This window comes from Amblyomma mixtum, chromosome 6 (genome assembly GCF_055824585.1).
Source record: "Amblyomma mixtum isolate Tamu chromosome 6, ASM5582458v1, whole genome shotgun sequence".
NCBI lineage: Eukaryota > Metazoa > Arthropoda > Arachnida > Ixodida > Ixodidae > Amblyomma > Amblyomma mixtum.
Genome location: NC_143017.1, coordinates 153,294,579 through 153,311,298, shown reverse-complemented (window position 1 = coordinate 153,311,298; position 16,720 = coordinate 153,294,579). Strand labels below are relative to the sequence as shown.

Sequence of the window (16,720 nt, the reverse complement as noted above, 5' to 3'; positions counted from 1 at the left end):
TTGCTTGTGCCATTGCTGCAGACTGACAGAGGTGTCGAAAACGCACTAGATTTAAAAATAATGACTGACTAAATGTTTTTTTTTTAAATCTGCGGCACTTCTGAAAAAAAAAAAAAGAGCACAGTGTCCAAAGTACTGTCAGTCAATACAAAATTGAACCATTCCAGATGTTGCATTCAAATCTGCACATTATGCCGTCCTCCCATCTTCGATCTCCCAGCTAACAGGACCCCTTTCGTTGCGTCGTCCAATCTGTCAGCCTATACCCTATTAATTCTCCTTTTCCTCTAAAGCTCCTAATCATTCCAACAGTTCACCGCCTGTGTCTTGGCCACTCCCCCGTAGTGGGTATGTGCCATTCTACTCGAGGCCAACCAACCAACCAACCAACTTCGTACTTGAAGAAAAATTCGTCCGGGTCCGGGGTTCGAACCCGGGACCACAGCTTCACCGGAGCAGTCACTCTACCAAGTGACCTAACGGGGACGACAAGCTTATGGTAGGGACAGAGCGCATTGATCAGTAAGTCCAGAGTACCATGTCCAGAGTACGCTAACATCCTCTTAAGAATATCAACTTAAGAATGGGTACGTCTGAGACTTCAAAAATTACAGACCGAAAAGCTTACTGGATGTACGCTGTTTACACGGTATTTATGAACGTAACCGCTAAAAGATTTGGAGGAACCTTTGACTTAGTTAGCCAAAGGAGAATATTGACTTTCACAAGCCCCACTCGACAGACGACCGCAATCAAAGCATCAGTCAGGTAATATTCACTTGCGGAGAGTATAACCAAGCTCTCCATACAGCCTAGACAGATAAAATAAAAAAATTTCAATCGGCCTAAAGCTCAGCAGTCATGGAGCTGCCTTAAGTTAACGGCATAAATTCCAAAGGAAGGCGAGCGTAGCAGGGACCGTGAGTGTGAGGTGGGAGGATGAGGTTAGGAAGTTTGCGGGGATATGCACCCTGGCCAATCCCCCGCCGTGGGTATGTGCCATTAAGCCCGAGGACATCATCATCATCATCATCAAAATGGCCTCATCTGGTACAGACAAGCTTAAGCGGAGGTTTATGGGAGAGTCCTTTGTCCTGCAGTGGGCGTAGTTAGATTGATGATGATGATAATTAATTAATAGATTGCTCCTTCTCCCTCTCTCTCGATAGAGTGAATTGTATGGCGTACACCATAAATAATATTAACGTAAATAAAACTGCCGCGTTCTACGTGCCTACTTACTTCTTTTTGCGGTGTTTATTATCTAGGGTATAACCGTATAAAAGAGAATAGCTCATCCCCCCCCCCCCCCCCCCCTTTTCTTGAAATCTCCAAACCTTTTTTTTTTTCCTTCAGATCGAGTATCCACATATTTCAGGCTTTGTACTGTATTCGGCACAAAAGTAGAGCGCTAATTTCTGCCTTCTTAACATGCACCTCTATAGAGCAAGCCTCGTGGAGAATGACTAGAAGCTAAAGGAAGAAGAACGCCCTATCGTGCGATGCAGCAGGCCAAGAAAGGAGGTCCCCTAAACCAGCGGCTTCCTCCGCGTCTCAGCCGACTGGGGCAGCGGCTCTGCTGCTCCGTCGGCTCGCAGCTGCACTACGACACGTCCGGCGCCAAGTCCGTGCCGCGCTACGTCCTGTTCGTGATGTGCATGGCCACCGTGGCCTCGCTGACGCTGGTCGCAGTGCCGGTCGTCCTTATCGCTCGCGTTGTGCCCTGTCGGAGCATCGGGGGATGTTACTCGCTCGAACGAGACCTGCTGGCGTCCATCGACGACAGCGTGCCTCCGTGCGACGACTTCTACGGGTGAGAAGCACTCAGTGATTCCTGCATTTTCGAAGCCTTCCGATGTGACGCGTTGATGACGACCGTAAGAAAAAGCGATGTGACGTCGTAATACCGCTAACGACATCATGTATTACAATGGAGGTAACCCATTGCAGTTGGTTTGTTCACTATATCAGTCCGCAAATCACCGATTTCGTATTGGCTAAATATAAACCTATTTTCCTTTTAACTGCTCCAAGTTTGATTACATTTTAATTATTATAGGCTTTCGTTAGTATAGTTATAGTACACCTGTCGGCCGTTGCCGCCAGTAGTACTTGCAACCATCTAGCAGGAGACGGAAAACAATATTAACGGAGGTAAAAACAAGCATCGCAGAGCAAAAGGCCAACTGCTTGTGCAGCCATTGCTGCTATCGCCCGACATTTCTTTTTTGGAATTAATATATACCCTTCCTCACGCGGAGTAGACTCTTGGCAGAAACAGTATTACTGAATGATGAGAGCATGATCAGCCAAACGCCAGCGCCGACTGCAGGCCAACCTGTGCAAGTCCTTAAGTTGATCTGAAGGAGCTCAGTATCAAGCGACAGTTCGGGCTCGAGCCAAACACTCTAGGAAAGCGACAGCTTCCGACAAAACCTGCCAAGGTGGTCAGTTTGCTCTCTATCCGGTGTGCAGCCATCCCGAAGGTCATGTTGCACACACGGCGATACCAGGCTTTATCTAGCAGAGTGAAGCTATTGCTTGAAAAATCCAGCTGGCCGAAATTAATTCGGAGCCACTACAGAGCCCCCATGCACATTTTTTGCACGGGGAAGTTGAACCCCATAAACACAAGCAAAAAAATAATAGAAACAAAACACTTTGGTATACAAAACACTTTGGTATACTTCCAGTTCCCGTGCACAAGAAAAGTACAGATTGTGGGACAAATTCCAATCTTGTGTTTGTGCCTTCATGTCAACAAACGGCACTTGTCGCGGGCTTCTTGCACAGGCATGTGTGCAGTCGCTGGGACAGCCGTTTCTCAGGCATGCCGGAGCCGCCTGCATCCAGGTACGAAAGGCTGTTTCACAAGCTCTTGCTGTGGGACCTCTTGCAGCGTACCGTTCCTCGGAGGGCCAAGAGGGCGCTCGACAAGGCGGCCTCAATGTTGCTGCACTGCGTCAAAGAGGTGCGCCCCCACACTCGGGCAGTTGCATTCAGTACGAAACTGACCGGTTTCTCGTCGGCCAGACACGAACAATAAATCTTTCTTGTTTTGATTATCACTTGCTCTCTAATACCAGTGGCTTTGAACGATAGGACACGCTCGTATAGGTCATTCATATATTTTTTTTAATAACTGCGGTAAAGCACTTTATACGAATAGTAAAGTCCTGAATTGATCCCCATTCTTATTGCCTCTCATTTCGTTCTTGCCTTCTATATACCCCGGAAAAGCACGCAGCTGAAATTTTCCGTAAAGAGGCTACTAGTGGACCATCATACTAATGTGGACTAGTTGTTTATTCATAGCTACTCCTACAGCGCCAAGCAGAGACTGCACAAAGACACACACAGCACAGCAGTTTTACAGTGTCGGCCTTAGCGTCGTGTCTGCTTGGCGCTGTAAAATTAGTTGCTTATGAAACCATTTAGAACAATCTAGTCGAGGAATTACACTAAAAAAATCCTTTCTGAATCCATCCAATCATTTCCATTTTCACGCTGCATTACACTGCCTTAAGCGACTCCTCGAACAACGATAAATTTGGGCTTGGCGTTGATTCAGCCGGAAAGCATGAAATGAAATGTCATCAGGCTGAAATCATCTTATTTCCCCAGTTCAGAACTTTTTCAGCACCGTGAGATCAGAGCTTTTTTTCGTATACGCTGACTCCATGAGCGATCGAGCACTAAATATTCTTGCTTATTCTATAGCAAGAATGCACGCTTAAACTACTATCCTTGCCTTTGGGTGATGGCTGGAGTTTATTGAAGTTTGAAGTTTGCAAAAGCATTAGAAGCCCCACTGCGAAAAAAATGTGTCGTCGCTATCACATTATTCACATTACCGGAAGTATGTCACCAGAACGAAAGTGACGACTATGCATGCGTTTCGATTAATATTCGTTGCGTCCGTGTCGCCACCTCTAGACACCTTCGGGGAAATATCTAGCTACTAGCTAGATGACACGAAGAGATGTCTGGTTGTGTACAGACAGACGCGTAGCGGCTCACAAATACAACTAGAGAAGAATCATAAAAAGTCGGCATAAAGGCATCAACAGCTTCTAATATTATTGCATTGCCAACACATCATGTAATTAGGTGTACCTGTGAACGTTTGGTAACGTCGTACAGCGAAGCCGATGACAGTTCCGACGGTGCTGCTGATTACTGGTATAGGAAGTCACTGCTACAGCTATATGGCGTCAAAAAAGCCCCATCACAAGGAATCCTCGTTCACTGCTTCTTTATCTCCAAGCCCCTTTTTCCCTTTCAGCCTGATGGTTACGTTCCTTCTCTCTTGAACATAGAATGTGTGCAGAACTCATTCGTTGGTGCTCGTTCGGTTGGTAATAAACGCATTTCATAGTCAGCTGAAACATCACAGTTGACTTGCAAAAAGCTTGTCATCGCAGACCTTTGAAGCGTTCAGAAGAATAACACAATGTTCTCAGAGCTTCTAAACAAACATCTACGCGACATCTGCCATAGTATTGTTCAGGGATACTTGGTCATACACAGCTAATCCTACATCGCCACGTAATAGCACAGTCCTTGCGGTGTCATTCTTTTGAGTCATGTTTTGTGCATGGCTCTGAAGAACTAGGTAGTCTTTCTGACCGTAACGCCTGCTCTTACAGCATGGAAGAAAGGAGTAAAGAGGTGATTCGATGGTTCATTAAAAGAACGCGCTGCTTCTTTCTCTCAAGCAGTTGTCTTGATCAAACACTTTCATTTACCTAAATCTCATTCGGAGACGATACAACGGTCCTTTACCGCTCCGTTCCTCACAGAGCTTTGAAACAAAGCGAGCGGCTCTTCGTCGGATTCAAGCCACCTTTTCCCTGATATTGTAGTGTTCTAGCACAGCATGATGCACGACGCGCTTTAGCGATCCGCGGCCCGAAGCAACAGGTGCGAACGAGCACCAGCCACTGCGCAGGCGCAGTTGGCTGCCTACTGTGGCGCGTTGAGCATTGCGCTGCTTTAAAACTCTCTATTCTGAGTTCATAGTGTTCTTTATGAAAATACTTAGTAGAGCTGAGTTATTCGGTTGACATCGTGAGCTTACTGTGGACACCGATATTCTTATATGAAATGCAGTCCGGATCCGAGGAAGGTGACGTGCTCAGGAGCTTCCTACATGAGGTGGGACTTACATGGCCACAAAAGAGCCCGACCAATCGCGGGCAGCTGCTGGACTCGCTGGTGACGTTATCGCTAGACGCGGGCATGCCGACTCTTTGGAGCTTCGTCGTCGGACGCCACCTGTCGCGACCTACGGAGAACGCGCTGTACATGTCGCTGGACCACCGCTACCACTCGTGGTGCCTCGACGTGGACAGGCTGCACAGTCGTGGAGTGCTCCGCCGCTACCTGCGCCGATGCGCCGAGGTCGTCGGTGGCTTGGGCGGGTCCTACAGCAGGATGATCGACGACGTGATGGCCACTCACGTGGACTTGATGTCCATAGTGCAGGTAGGTGAGCGCCTGACCCGGTACTCGGGACGACGAAGTCGGGACATGTCCGCCCCGTGTTTCAGCAAGAACGCCTCAGTAAAGACTGAAATTTGTGGCCCTGCTCGGACAGATGCCGAACGTTCGATAATAATAACAGCCACTGTTTGTTTTGATTGTAATCATTATTCTGTTCTTAAAATTTTGAAGACAAAGAGGTTCCCATTTCATTTCGTTGAAATGTAATGAAGCAGCAGTTAATTCCTAGCTGTGGAACTGAATTTTGAAGACGTTTACATAGACCACATACTGACAACTTTTAAGGTTTTTTTTTTTCTTTTTGATTAATTGGGAAAAAGTTTTATGGTAAGTGTAGCATTCCAAAATAATATTTCAAGTGACCTATTGGATAGATATACCTACGTTCGCAGGAGATAAGTTATAGTATATGCATGCTACACAGCTATAACGCTTTGCAAAGTGTACCTGGCAGTGTAGCACAACTTCCTTAGAAGCATTCATGCGATCAGGGTGCAGTTGAATCTTCGAGTATCGAAGCAAAATGAGTGGCCCCACTACCGCTATGCTCTTTCGGTGAATAGAATCTAGCCTGTAAAAGTTGAATAAAAGTGAATATACTGCTTGACCACTACCAGGAAATTCTTAAAAGCTCTGACAATTTACGAAGCATCTATTAAAAGTCACAAGTTGATATAATTAGAGCACTAGGCACCCGCGCCCACAGAGTCACAAACATCATGTTCGTAGAAAGCCTCTAAGACAAAGTCGCGACAACACGATTCTTCCGTCGGCGTACTCGTAGCTTACTGAAGAGGATATATGACGACTGCGCTTATGTGTACACCAGTCATGCTTGTAAATAGTTTGCAATACCATAGCGCAACTGCTCCATAAAATAGCAGTTTAATGCAACTATCCTTTTGCCATTAGAGAAATGTCGATGTCATCGCCTTCTGTCCCGTGTGTTTAGTGTCTTCATACTTTGTAAACATGGGCAATCATTTCCAGGAGTTCGCAATACCATAGCGCAAATGCTCCATAGAATAGCCGTTTAATGCAACTATCCTTTTACCATTACAGAAATGCCGATGTCCTCGCTCTGTGTCCAGTGTGTTTAGTGTCTTCATACTTCGTAAACATGGCCAATCCTTTCCAGGACTTTTCACAGGCTGCCTCGAAGTGTGTTGTTCTGTGTACGAAGTAGAAAATAGGGTATGTTTTTGCAACGCTAGCGCTTTGGTTTCTCGAGAAGGTCACCCAGCCTCCGCTTCGTACAGGCCTTCTGTGATCTTGAGGCAGTATTTTGTGAAATCCTTTAAGAATGGCAGATCGGGCTAGTTAGTTGCCGTTTCACATCTTGCGAAAGCGCTAAAACAACACGGACAAAAAAGGAACAGACAGAGACTAGCGCTCGTCCCCGTCTGTTCCTTTTTTGTCCGTGTTGTTTTAGCACTTTCGAAAAAAGTCAAACGTAAATCCCTTCTTAGTCGGCACCCTTCCAGCCAAGCGGCACTCGACACAGCGCCACCCGACAAGTTGTGTGGACACAAATTCCGCAATACTTGTTCACTGTACTGCATGTAACTGCGAAAACGCTATAAGCTATCAGCTGTCAACTGGCTGTGCAACGCAACGTGACTTTCGATAGGACAGCGAAATGAAAAAATTGGCTTTTCAAAAGGGCACTGTTTTCAAGAATTCCTAAACGCAAAGTTCGACGCAAAGTATTTTCGCTTCGCATTGTGGCGATTTCACCAAGGTGGTTTCGCTAGAGCAGTAGATGCCTGCGTGCATGCGTGTGTTCGAGACAGAAAATTAGACTCAGCGTGACCTTGCACATGCAATGTTAGCCTTGCATTGCTAAGCTGGCGCAACCCTGCCTATTTGTATGCAGAGATGCGCGGAATCTTCCCATTATTTAGATGTTCGTGCTATCTTTACTCTCCAACTTTTAAAGTGTCAAATATTGCGGCTTCGTAAGCCTATATTTCGAAACCAAACTTACTCCTTTTGGCATCAATTCGCATTGAAGAGCACAGGTTCGGTACTAACAAAAGAAACATCTAACCGCGGGAGTTATCACGCAGGCTTTCTGGAATCCCTACAACACGCCGCGGTATGTCAACCTCAGCGACCCCGAGCTGCGGCGGGCCGTCGACGGTCACCTCCCGGATGACTCCCAGCTTTGGGCTGACGACTCAATCGTCGACCTGCAGCCCGGCATCTTCGACTCCCTCGACGACACTTACCTGAAGGTCGACCAAAACCAGGAGCGCTTCAAGCTGTTCCTCGGCGCCTACCTGGTCTGGGCCCTTTCCCCGTTCTTATCCAGCCACCTGGACAGCGCCATGCTTGCCGAGATGGGCCGTCAGGGTTCAGCTCTAGCGTGGAAAGCCCGCAACTGCTTAGAGACCGTCAACCACGTGATGCCGCTCGTGAGCTGGAAGTTGCAGGCGCAGATGATTCACGACGTACACTTCGCCTGGGGCATTCTTCACGCAGTCACGTATTCCCTTATGCATGTCCTGGCCAGGTACAGCGACTCGCTGGCCGCTGCCGCTGTCGCTTTGACGGGGCACCTGAAGATCAACTCGCTCAACATGAGTTCGACGTGGCCGATGCTGGACAGAATATACGATTTCGTGCCTGTCGAAGCGATCAACGGCAGCTACTTTGGCCGCTACAGGCGAGCCGCCAGAGCGGCGGCGCTGCTGTACAAGCAGTCGCTACGCGCTCCCCGCCAGAACATCTACCACATGCCGACCGTGTCGAGGGAGCCCGTCTACCGACTGCTCGTGACCCGAGAGGTTCCGGTGACATACGGCCACCTGGTGCCGCCGCTGTCGCAGCCCGGTCACCCGCTTGCCGCTCCCATCACCGCCGTCGGGCTGCCCATGGCTTGCTACATACTCGCGCTGCTGTACTTCATGCTCTTCTACAGCGATCAGTTCGTGGTGAGACAATAAGTAATGCTACGTAGTTTATGCTGCATAGCACTTCCCCAAGCGAATTCCTGCGCCATCTCGCTCCCATCCGGCGCAGACAGATTGCTGATAATCACTGACACTCGTTAAAGTTACTGTCGTTATTGGCAGCGCTGGCGGAATGTCATTTCAGTACATCACGTCTCCACGTCACGCCACCGCTTCCGAAACGATCTCGTATACTAATGACGTCGACGCTATGTTTCACTCCATAGTTCTCTTAAAGATAATCGTATGTGCAGTGAGCTGCGTCGAGGAGGCGCATCACAAGGCACTGGAGCTGGAGTTCTCGGGTTCGAACCCAATCGCGGCGGGCGCGTTTCGATGGAGGCGAAACGCACGAGGCGTCCGTGTGCTGTGCGATGTCAGTGCACGTTAAAAATCATCAGGTGGTCAAAATTATTCCGGAGACCTTCACTACGACACCTCTTTCTCTCTTTCGTCTTTCACTCCTACCTTCCTCCCTTTTCTTACGGCGCGGTTCAGGTGTCCGCCGATATATGTGAGACAGATACTGCGCCATTTCCTTTCCTCAAACACCAATTTACCCATTTTATCACATAGCGAAGCAGTATCAGGCACAACATACGCAACACAAAACTCCCTAGTTCTACCACCTTTATACTCGGTAACCCGCCAGGCGTACCGCAACAGCATCCTGTCTGCGTAGCGACCCGATGAGGACGTCCCTCGCTTACCGGAGCAATGCAGTTCGCAGCAGCAGTGTACCAACCGCTTAATGATTGTCTCTTCGATAACTGTGCGGTGACTCAACGCTGCCTCATTACACTACATTACAAGTGACCTCACAGCTTTTATATGGGAAATTTTTGAGGTGGAAAGCCAGCCTGCTTCGGGTAGTAATGCATGGTATTCAAATATGCACACAGTGTTAAAGAGTCGCAGACATAAAATCTCTAACGCAAACACGGGCTTTCACGGGCTTAAGGAGATGCCTCCCAGCAAGCTTCATTCGGAGGCGTTGACTGAAACACGATTTAACATCATTTTTATTGTTGCCCGACAAGCCGCTCGCCATTTCCACCCGCATCGATTGACGTCAGGGTGCATGCACTTTTCCAAGTTGCTGTTACGACAGCGATATTTGTGGTTTTTCTCACGAACAACCAGTGCTTGCAGGCGACGCCGACATCATAAGTATTGTGGTTGACTTAAGTGCTGACGCTGACCCAGACTGAAACTGGTGTTTTGACCTTATTTTCATAACTGCTAGGACCTGAAGCCTCTTTATGCCCTGTTTCAAGGCCTGCGAGCGTCCTATCGGAGCTCCGTGTGGCTGCTGGCCCAGAACGCTGAGCTGATATCCCCACTTTCCAGCAGGTGGACGCGGGCGTTTCCGGTTTGGAAACAGACACTAATCACACGCGGACACGCGACGTTGATGACGGTGCCAGTTCCTTCCGAAAAAAATTCACATGCACCAAACGCTGGAGAATTTGAAAGTTACCTATCTGATTGGTTGGTTTATTGATTTATTGAGGTTTAACGTCCCAAAGCGACTCGGGCTATGAGGGACGCCGTAGTGAAGGGCTCCGGAAAGTTCGACCACCTGGGGTTTTTCAACGTGCACTGACATCACACAGTACACGGGACTCTAGAATTCTGCCTCCATCGAATTTCAGCCGCCGTGGTCGGTATCGAACCCTCGTCTTTCCGGCCAGCAGCCGAGCGCCGCAACCACTGAGCCACCGCAGCGGGGTAGTGACAAAAACGCCAACGGCTTCTGTGAAAAATTCCATATGCCACTTGTATTCGTGAGAACTCATCCTTGCTAACCACTTAACATTGTGCCTTTCATTGCGAACTGCCCAACGTCGTTCCTAAGCCACGAAAAACAAGTCACGGTGAGCGCGCAAACTTTTTGCTCTCCTTTTTGCCACAAGCATAGTTCGCTGCTAAGTCATATGCTACTTAGAAGCTTTGGTCGCTGAAAACACCGCATGCGAAACGTTTGAAATCATTCGCAGCCCCACAATAGGACGCAGCTGAGCACTCTTCTCGGACCGTTCATAGACGACGTGGAGAGCTTCGCGGGCATTGTGAACGGCAGCGCGGCCTCCACGACCGTATCACGCGATCTTGGATGGGGCCAGAGGCAGGAACTGGTGCATCGCAGCCTGGCGACGCTGGCGGCCGCGCACTCACTCGAGTGTCACGAGAAAGAGCTAGCGCAAGCCGTCTGGAAGCCGAAGCATACCCCCGTCCCGGGCATACCTGCCAGCCGGTTCTTCTTCCTCCTGGCCTGCTTCATGGAGTGCGGGGATACCGGCCACGCCCACCTGCTCAAGGCACGAAATTCAATCCCGCCAACACGTTCCTCTTTTACAGCGACGGCTGTTAAGGGCACGTTTCCCAATTTTTGCGGAGTCGTTGGCGTATTTCGAAGGAGAGACCGCTTGCCGCAATGGGAGTATGGTTTATGGTTTGTGGGTGTTTAACGTCCCAAAGCGATTCAGGCTATGAGGGTCGCCGTAGTGACGGGCTCCGGAAATTGCGACTCCTGGGGTTCTTTAACGTGCACTGACATCGCACAGTACTCGAGCCTCTAGAATTTGGTAAAATTGGTAAATTGGAAAATTGGTTTTTGAGGCGGCGAGTGGAGAATGACATCGTTCTGGGGAGCGGGGGCCCATGCAGTAGGAAAACGAGGGAAAGATGCCAGCAAACACAGCGAAAGCTAGAAGCGTACCTGTAATTTCTCGAACTTTGTCACACGTTTAGACAAAACTCTCTCGAAATGGCATGCCCAGTAATAAGCAATAAATTGCCTCCAGGGCGTTTCTACGGTTTGACGGAGAAGTGCAGAAGGCCCTCTTAACAACATACCCACAGTCAGATAAGGCGTCATTCAGAACGTGGCCTTGTTCCGCAAGTCCTCCGATCGTCACGCTACACGTCGTATATGCAGTGACCGTAACCTTTGATTTATGGTCGCTGTTGAGCTCCCCGTGATTTTAATGCCTTGGACAGAAAGATTGTTTTATTCACCGAGAAAAGGTCGCGGAAGCCATGGGTGCAGTCAACCTTTAAGAGAAACGGTTCGGCATTTGCCTGGTAAGGCGCTAAGTGACCTGGAGAGTTTTGAAAATCTCTCTGCAAAAATTAAAGTTACGACGACTTGAAAGCGACTCTCCTTGCTTGTTATTGATAGAAGTCAACAAACAATGCAAGCATTCTGTGTTATTTTGAGCGCTGCCCTCCGCCACCATTTATCTACGAGCCCGACATCGGTGTGTAGCCGGAATGAAGCAACTACATTAGATAGCTAATTATCTTAACATATTCGGGCCTGAATAAGGCTTAAATATGAAGCAGAAATGAATTCCTTAGTGCGCAAGCTTGAGAACCTATTTGGTTTACTTTCTTATTTTTTTCAGAGGGCGTACTGCAATGTTGCAATACCTGCAGTGCCAGATTTCCTGAGGATCTTCAAGTGCGGCCCCAACAGCCGACTCGTGACGAATTTCACCTGGCGAAGCATTAAACCCTGGCGGTAGATCTCTGAAGTGAGCGTGCGAACTGGCAAGGCTGAAGACTTGTGCTGAACTTCTGAAGAGCTCGCATTGTTCCTGTTTATAGTGCTATTGTAGAAAAGTTTGCCTTGTTATATAGAAGAATCGTCGGCATGCGGTGTCAGTGTCGCCATAGCGTTCGCTAAGACCCTTATACTCAAGGTACTTTCGGAACTTTTAGTAACCTTAAATGACCTTAAATGGCGAGTTGCATCGAACAGCGTTTAAATGTAATATTTACTATCAACAGTATCTCTTTTTTGTGCAGTATAAGGTTTGTGATGAGATTTTGAATTAATGCTTCAGTTCTTATGCGACATGCACAAACCTGCTTAGTGAGCAGCAGGTAGGGTATATGCTGCTTACCTTATAATGCATGCAACGCGAGGTTTTTTTTTTTTTTTTTTCTAGTGGACCTCTGTTTAGTGCTACATCTTGTGCTGACTGTAATGCCCTTCCAACTGTGGTGCCCTCTTACTTGTAAAAGTGAACGATTTTCTTTCATTTCGATGAAAGGAACAGTCTCGAGTAACGGCTTCCTTACGAGCTTTTGAAATACATCTCCAAAGCATTGCTTTCAATCGCCCTGTTGCTTTCAAACATTCTACATCACTCTTCTTAGTGTATGCTTCAGTACAAGCTACGCACCTAGTCTACTGCTAATAGGATATCGTTGCTTTACAGCACACAGCTGAAAAGGCTATTTATTTACATCTCTACAAAACAGTCGCTAGTGAGCCGTTTCTTAAGAAAGCCGTCTTGATCGAGTTTTTCTACAGGGTATCCGAAATTAGGCTTCACGGATTAATAAAAATTACCAAGAACAGTACACAAAACCAATTGCTGTGAATGGGTTATGCGGCCAGGCGGATACAAACAGTGCGAAAAATTGTCAGCATAATCTGAGTATTTAATTAAAATTCGTTGTTTACTTTTTATTCACCGCAGTTAGCGTGCGTATTTTTATTGAAAAGTTGACGGCAGTGGCATTCAAATACTATTCCATTTTTCCTACTTCAGTAAAACGGCTGTGTCCGGAGATATGCACCTCAAAAATTTCAGCCCAAACAGTGTAGTTATGCATGCGAGTCCGTGGCACTCCGCACGGGGCTCCTCCCTTGCGTGACGCAGCTCTTGCGTATGGCGCTACGCCCGGCAAGAATGTAGAGTTGCAGGTGACTGCGATAACTTTTCGTAACTGGCCATCGAAACCGAAGTCATTTTGCGGCGGCGCGGGGCGACCGCTATTTAAGCGATTGCTTGTAGAGGAGGTGATAAGATGTGGTGCCGCGCAGCGATAACACGCTGCTGGCCCCAGAGCGAAAATATACGAGGTCTGTTAGAAAAGTATCCGACCTTTGGCCGAAGAAAAAAAACTGGCATAACTGGAGCGTTGGAAACCTAATAACCTTCAAAGTAGTCTCCTTGGGGCTCCATATACATCTCCCATCGGTGCTGCCATTGTTGGAAGTATTCCGAAAAGGCCCTTTTCGGAATGGAATTTAGCTCTGCCGTCGTTGCAGCCACAGTGTCCTTTCCTTTCTGAAATGGCGCTCCTTTCAATGGCCTCTTCATTTTAGGAAACAGCCAGAAGACGTAGGGGGACATATCAGGAGAGTAAGGAGCCTGTTGAACTACAGGAGTCTGGTTTTTCGCCAGAAAAGTCTGAATCAAATGCGAGGAATGTGCAGGAGCAATGCCGCGAGGGATGCGCCAATTTCTTGTTGACCTCAATTCCGGTCTCTTGCGCCGCACAGCACCACGTAGGCGATGGAGGACATCCCTGTAGTACTATTTAGTCATTCTTTGACCCTGTGGGGTGCGTACTCGTGGTGTGCCACAAAGAGGGAGTCAAAAAAGCAGTCAGCATCACTTTGACATTGCTGCGCACTTGGCGGGCCTTCTTTGGTCTTGGTGACGTGGAATGCGTCCTCTGTGACGACTGGGATTTGGTTTCCGGGTCGTACCCGTACACCCAAGACTCGTCACTAGTGATTACGGCGTCGGTGAAGTCAGGGTAACTGTTTGTGGAATCCAGCATCTCCTGTGAGACTTCAACACGAAGCTGCTTTTTCTCCACCGTCAGCAGCTTCGGCACGAATTTCGCCGCATCTCTCTCCATGGCCAAATCTTCGGTGATAATGGAATGTGCAGAAAAATTGCTGATGTACACCTCTCCGCAATTTCTCGGATAGTCACACAACAGTCCCGCATCACCACAGCGTTCACTTCGGCAATGACCTGGTCATTTCGGCATGTTGATGGCCGACCGGAGCGTGGCTCTCTCTCCACGGATGTGCGGCTGTCTTTAAACCAGTTGCACCACTGCTTAATCTGTGTGCTGCTCATAGCATCATCACCGAAAGCCGTCTGAACATTTCGAATGGTTTCCACTTGGCTATCGCCAAGTTTCTGGCAAAATTTGAGGTAGTAGCGCTGCTCCTCTCGCTCCGCCATTTTCCTTGCAACAAAAAACCGACGAGAGCACTGCGCACTGCCTCATTCAAACGCTGCTTCCCAGCGACTGACGCTATCGGCAGGCGGGAAAAAATTCGTGCATGCGCACGAGGGTTCAAGGTCGGCTGCTGTAAGCGCGCTTGTTTCACATCCATCAGGTGTTCGCAAAAAAAAATAAACTCGGATACTTTTCTAACAGACCTCGTATGACCGTCGCTTGTATCTCCACATCCTCGTCCCATCAGGGCGGAGCTTCGTACCTAGCACCGTGATCTCGTATCTGAAATTACATGGCTTGAGCTGCAATTCTAGGCGTGCATATATATGTCAGGACACGGGCGCGTTACTAAAATTGTACAAAACAGAATAGTCTTTAATGTCACTACCTCTAAGTTTTCAATACAAGCATGCGCGTTAACTGCAGTGCATTTTAGTTGATTACTCAGATTACGATGACAATTTTACAACGGCAGTTGTTAAGCGCCCGTTCCTGAGTTCCACGTCGTAGTCTGCCACAGTCGCGGGCGCAACCGGTGGGTGCGTTGCCATGGAAACCACTCGGAGGGTGGTTACCGCGCAAGGAGGAAGGTATGACGTGAGCGGAGAGAGAGAGAGAGAGAGAGAGAGAGAGAGAAAAGAACGGAAAGGCAGGGAGGTTAACCAGGCGATGCCCAGTTGGCTACCCTACACTTGGGGAGGGGAACAAAGGGGAAAAAAGGAAAAAGAGCGGCAAAGAAATGAGTCTGTCAAGTGTCCATCGCCCACTATGTCACAGGGACAGAGGGCGAGCACAGAAAACTTAGATTATAGGCGGGAATGCAACCCCGAGTCCCTTAGGAAATTCAGGAGCGCTTTCACCGCTTTCCGTTGTCTGGAAGGTTGCGTCCAAGGCCCCAGAACGTTAGACTGTTAAAGGACGCGAGTCGAAGCGGAGCAGAGAAGCAACTAGGCAACCGCGCTCTCGCTCAAAACGAGGGCAGTCACAGAGGAGGTGGCTGATCGTCTCGTCACAACCACACTGACCACACGCAGGAGAAATGCGTATTAGGGTAGGGGAATGCACCAACTGCCATATATAATCCACTCCTGCGAAATGAGCTGCGGCGTGTCATGGCAGGGTTTTAATTGAGCTTCTAGATACATCAACTGCAGTATCAGACACATCCGTACCAAATATCTGTGGTGTGTCACTGCAGGGCTTTCAAAATCAGGTTTTCAAATGCACCAGCTGCCATATCAGACCCACCGCTTCCAAATATAGCTGTGGTGTGTCACTGAGGGTTTAAAAACCGAGGCTTTCAAGACTTAAATTATGATTTATCTTTCCCGTGAGAGGAGGTGGAAGCATTCAATACACATTGCTGACAGGGGTAACACTTGTTAGGGTAGCGTAGACGGGATGGTAGCCGTTGTGGGATATTTCCCGCGTCAAAATTATTCCGAGGTCTCCACTACGGTACATCTTTCTACGTTTCTTCTTTCACTCCCTCCTTTACCCCCCTCCTTATGGCGCGATTCTGGTGTCCGCCGAGATGTGACAGTTACTGCGTCATTTCCTTTGCTTAAAAACCAAGTTTATTTTTTTTTACTTATAGATACTACCATTGTTTGACGCACTGCTTAAATAAAATAGAGCGGAAGGGGGGGGGGGGGACCAATTGCATCGTATGGCATTTCTTTTATTTTAGGCCAAAAGTGAAAAAAAGCAGTTATGTTAGCGGCTATTCATTGGTAATAAGAAAACTAAAAATGAAGGGAACAGATGTTGCTAGCCTTGGCATCTGCCATCGAAGCCTGAAGCACCTGAGCTGCGGCTACCCTTTTGTTCTATGCCGTTCCGTTAGCACACCAAACGCCATGTGAAGCAGTTTCTTCACACAAGGGCGGAGCTTAGTACCGTCATCTACCTTCTCATGTGTAAATACGCGAACTGAATTGGGAAATGTATACGCTCAAACTTGGGTCACATGCGTAAATTTCACTGAATGGAATAGCTTATAAATACGATTGCCTCGAGTTTGCAGTTTAATCACGAACGCTAACTCTGGTGAATGATATGTTCATTGATTGAATAGGGCTTTTAGCGGGTTAGTTCGTCCATGAAGTCAAGTGAAGGCAACAGCGCAAAAGACAATGACGTGGCACGACATCACAGGCGCTGTTTTGTCATGCCACGTCCTTGCTGTTTTTGCCTTGCTTATTGTTATGTACTGTACATCTTTAGCCCTTACTGATTTGCATATGACGCTAGAATGACAG

The 16,720-nt window shown here is 48.0% G+C and overlaps 1 protein-coding gene across 1 annotated transcript; it reads left to right on the top strand.

The window, feature by feature from the left end:
- The first annotated feature begins 1,502 nt into the window (after positions 1–1,502).
- LOC149340821 (uncharacterized) lies at positions 1,503–11,989 on the top strand. Its single transcript, XM_089551191.1, has 6 exons — positions 1,503–1,813; positions 2,794–2,971; positions 5,113–5,487; positions 7,575–8,441; positions 10,460–10,780; positions 11,870–11,989. Exons 1-6 carry the CDS (start codon positions 1,503–1,505, stop codon positions 11,987–11,989), a joined length of 2,172 nt encoding a protein of 723 aa, XP_089407317.1.
- The last annotated feature ends 4,731 nt before the right edge of the window (positions 11,990–16,720 follow it).

Bases quoted from the DNA above. Each gene is read 5' to 3' on its own strand.
- LOC149340821 (XM_089551191.1), top strand. From the start codon at position 1,503: ATGCAGCAGGCCAAGAAAGGAGGTCCCCTAAACCAGCGGCTTCCTCCG. The intron at 1,814-2,793 runs GTGAGAAGCACT...CTTCTTGCACAG, and splicing joins CCGTGCGACGACTTCTACGG to GCATGTGTGCAGTCGCTGGG. The intron at 5,488-7,574 runs GTAGGTGAGCGC...GTTATCACGCAG, and splicing joins ACTTGATGTCCATAGTGCAG to GCTTTCTGGAATCCCTACAA.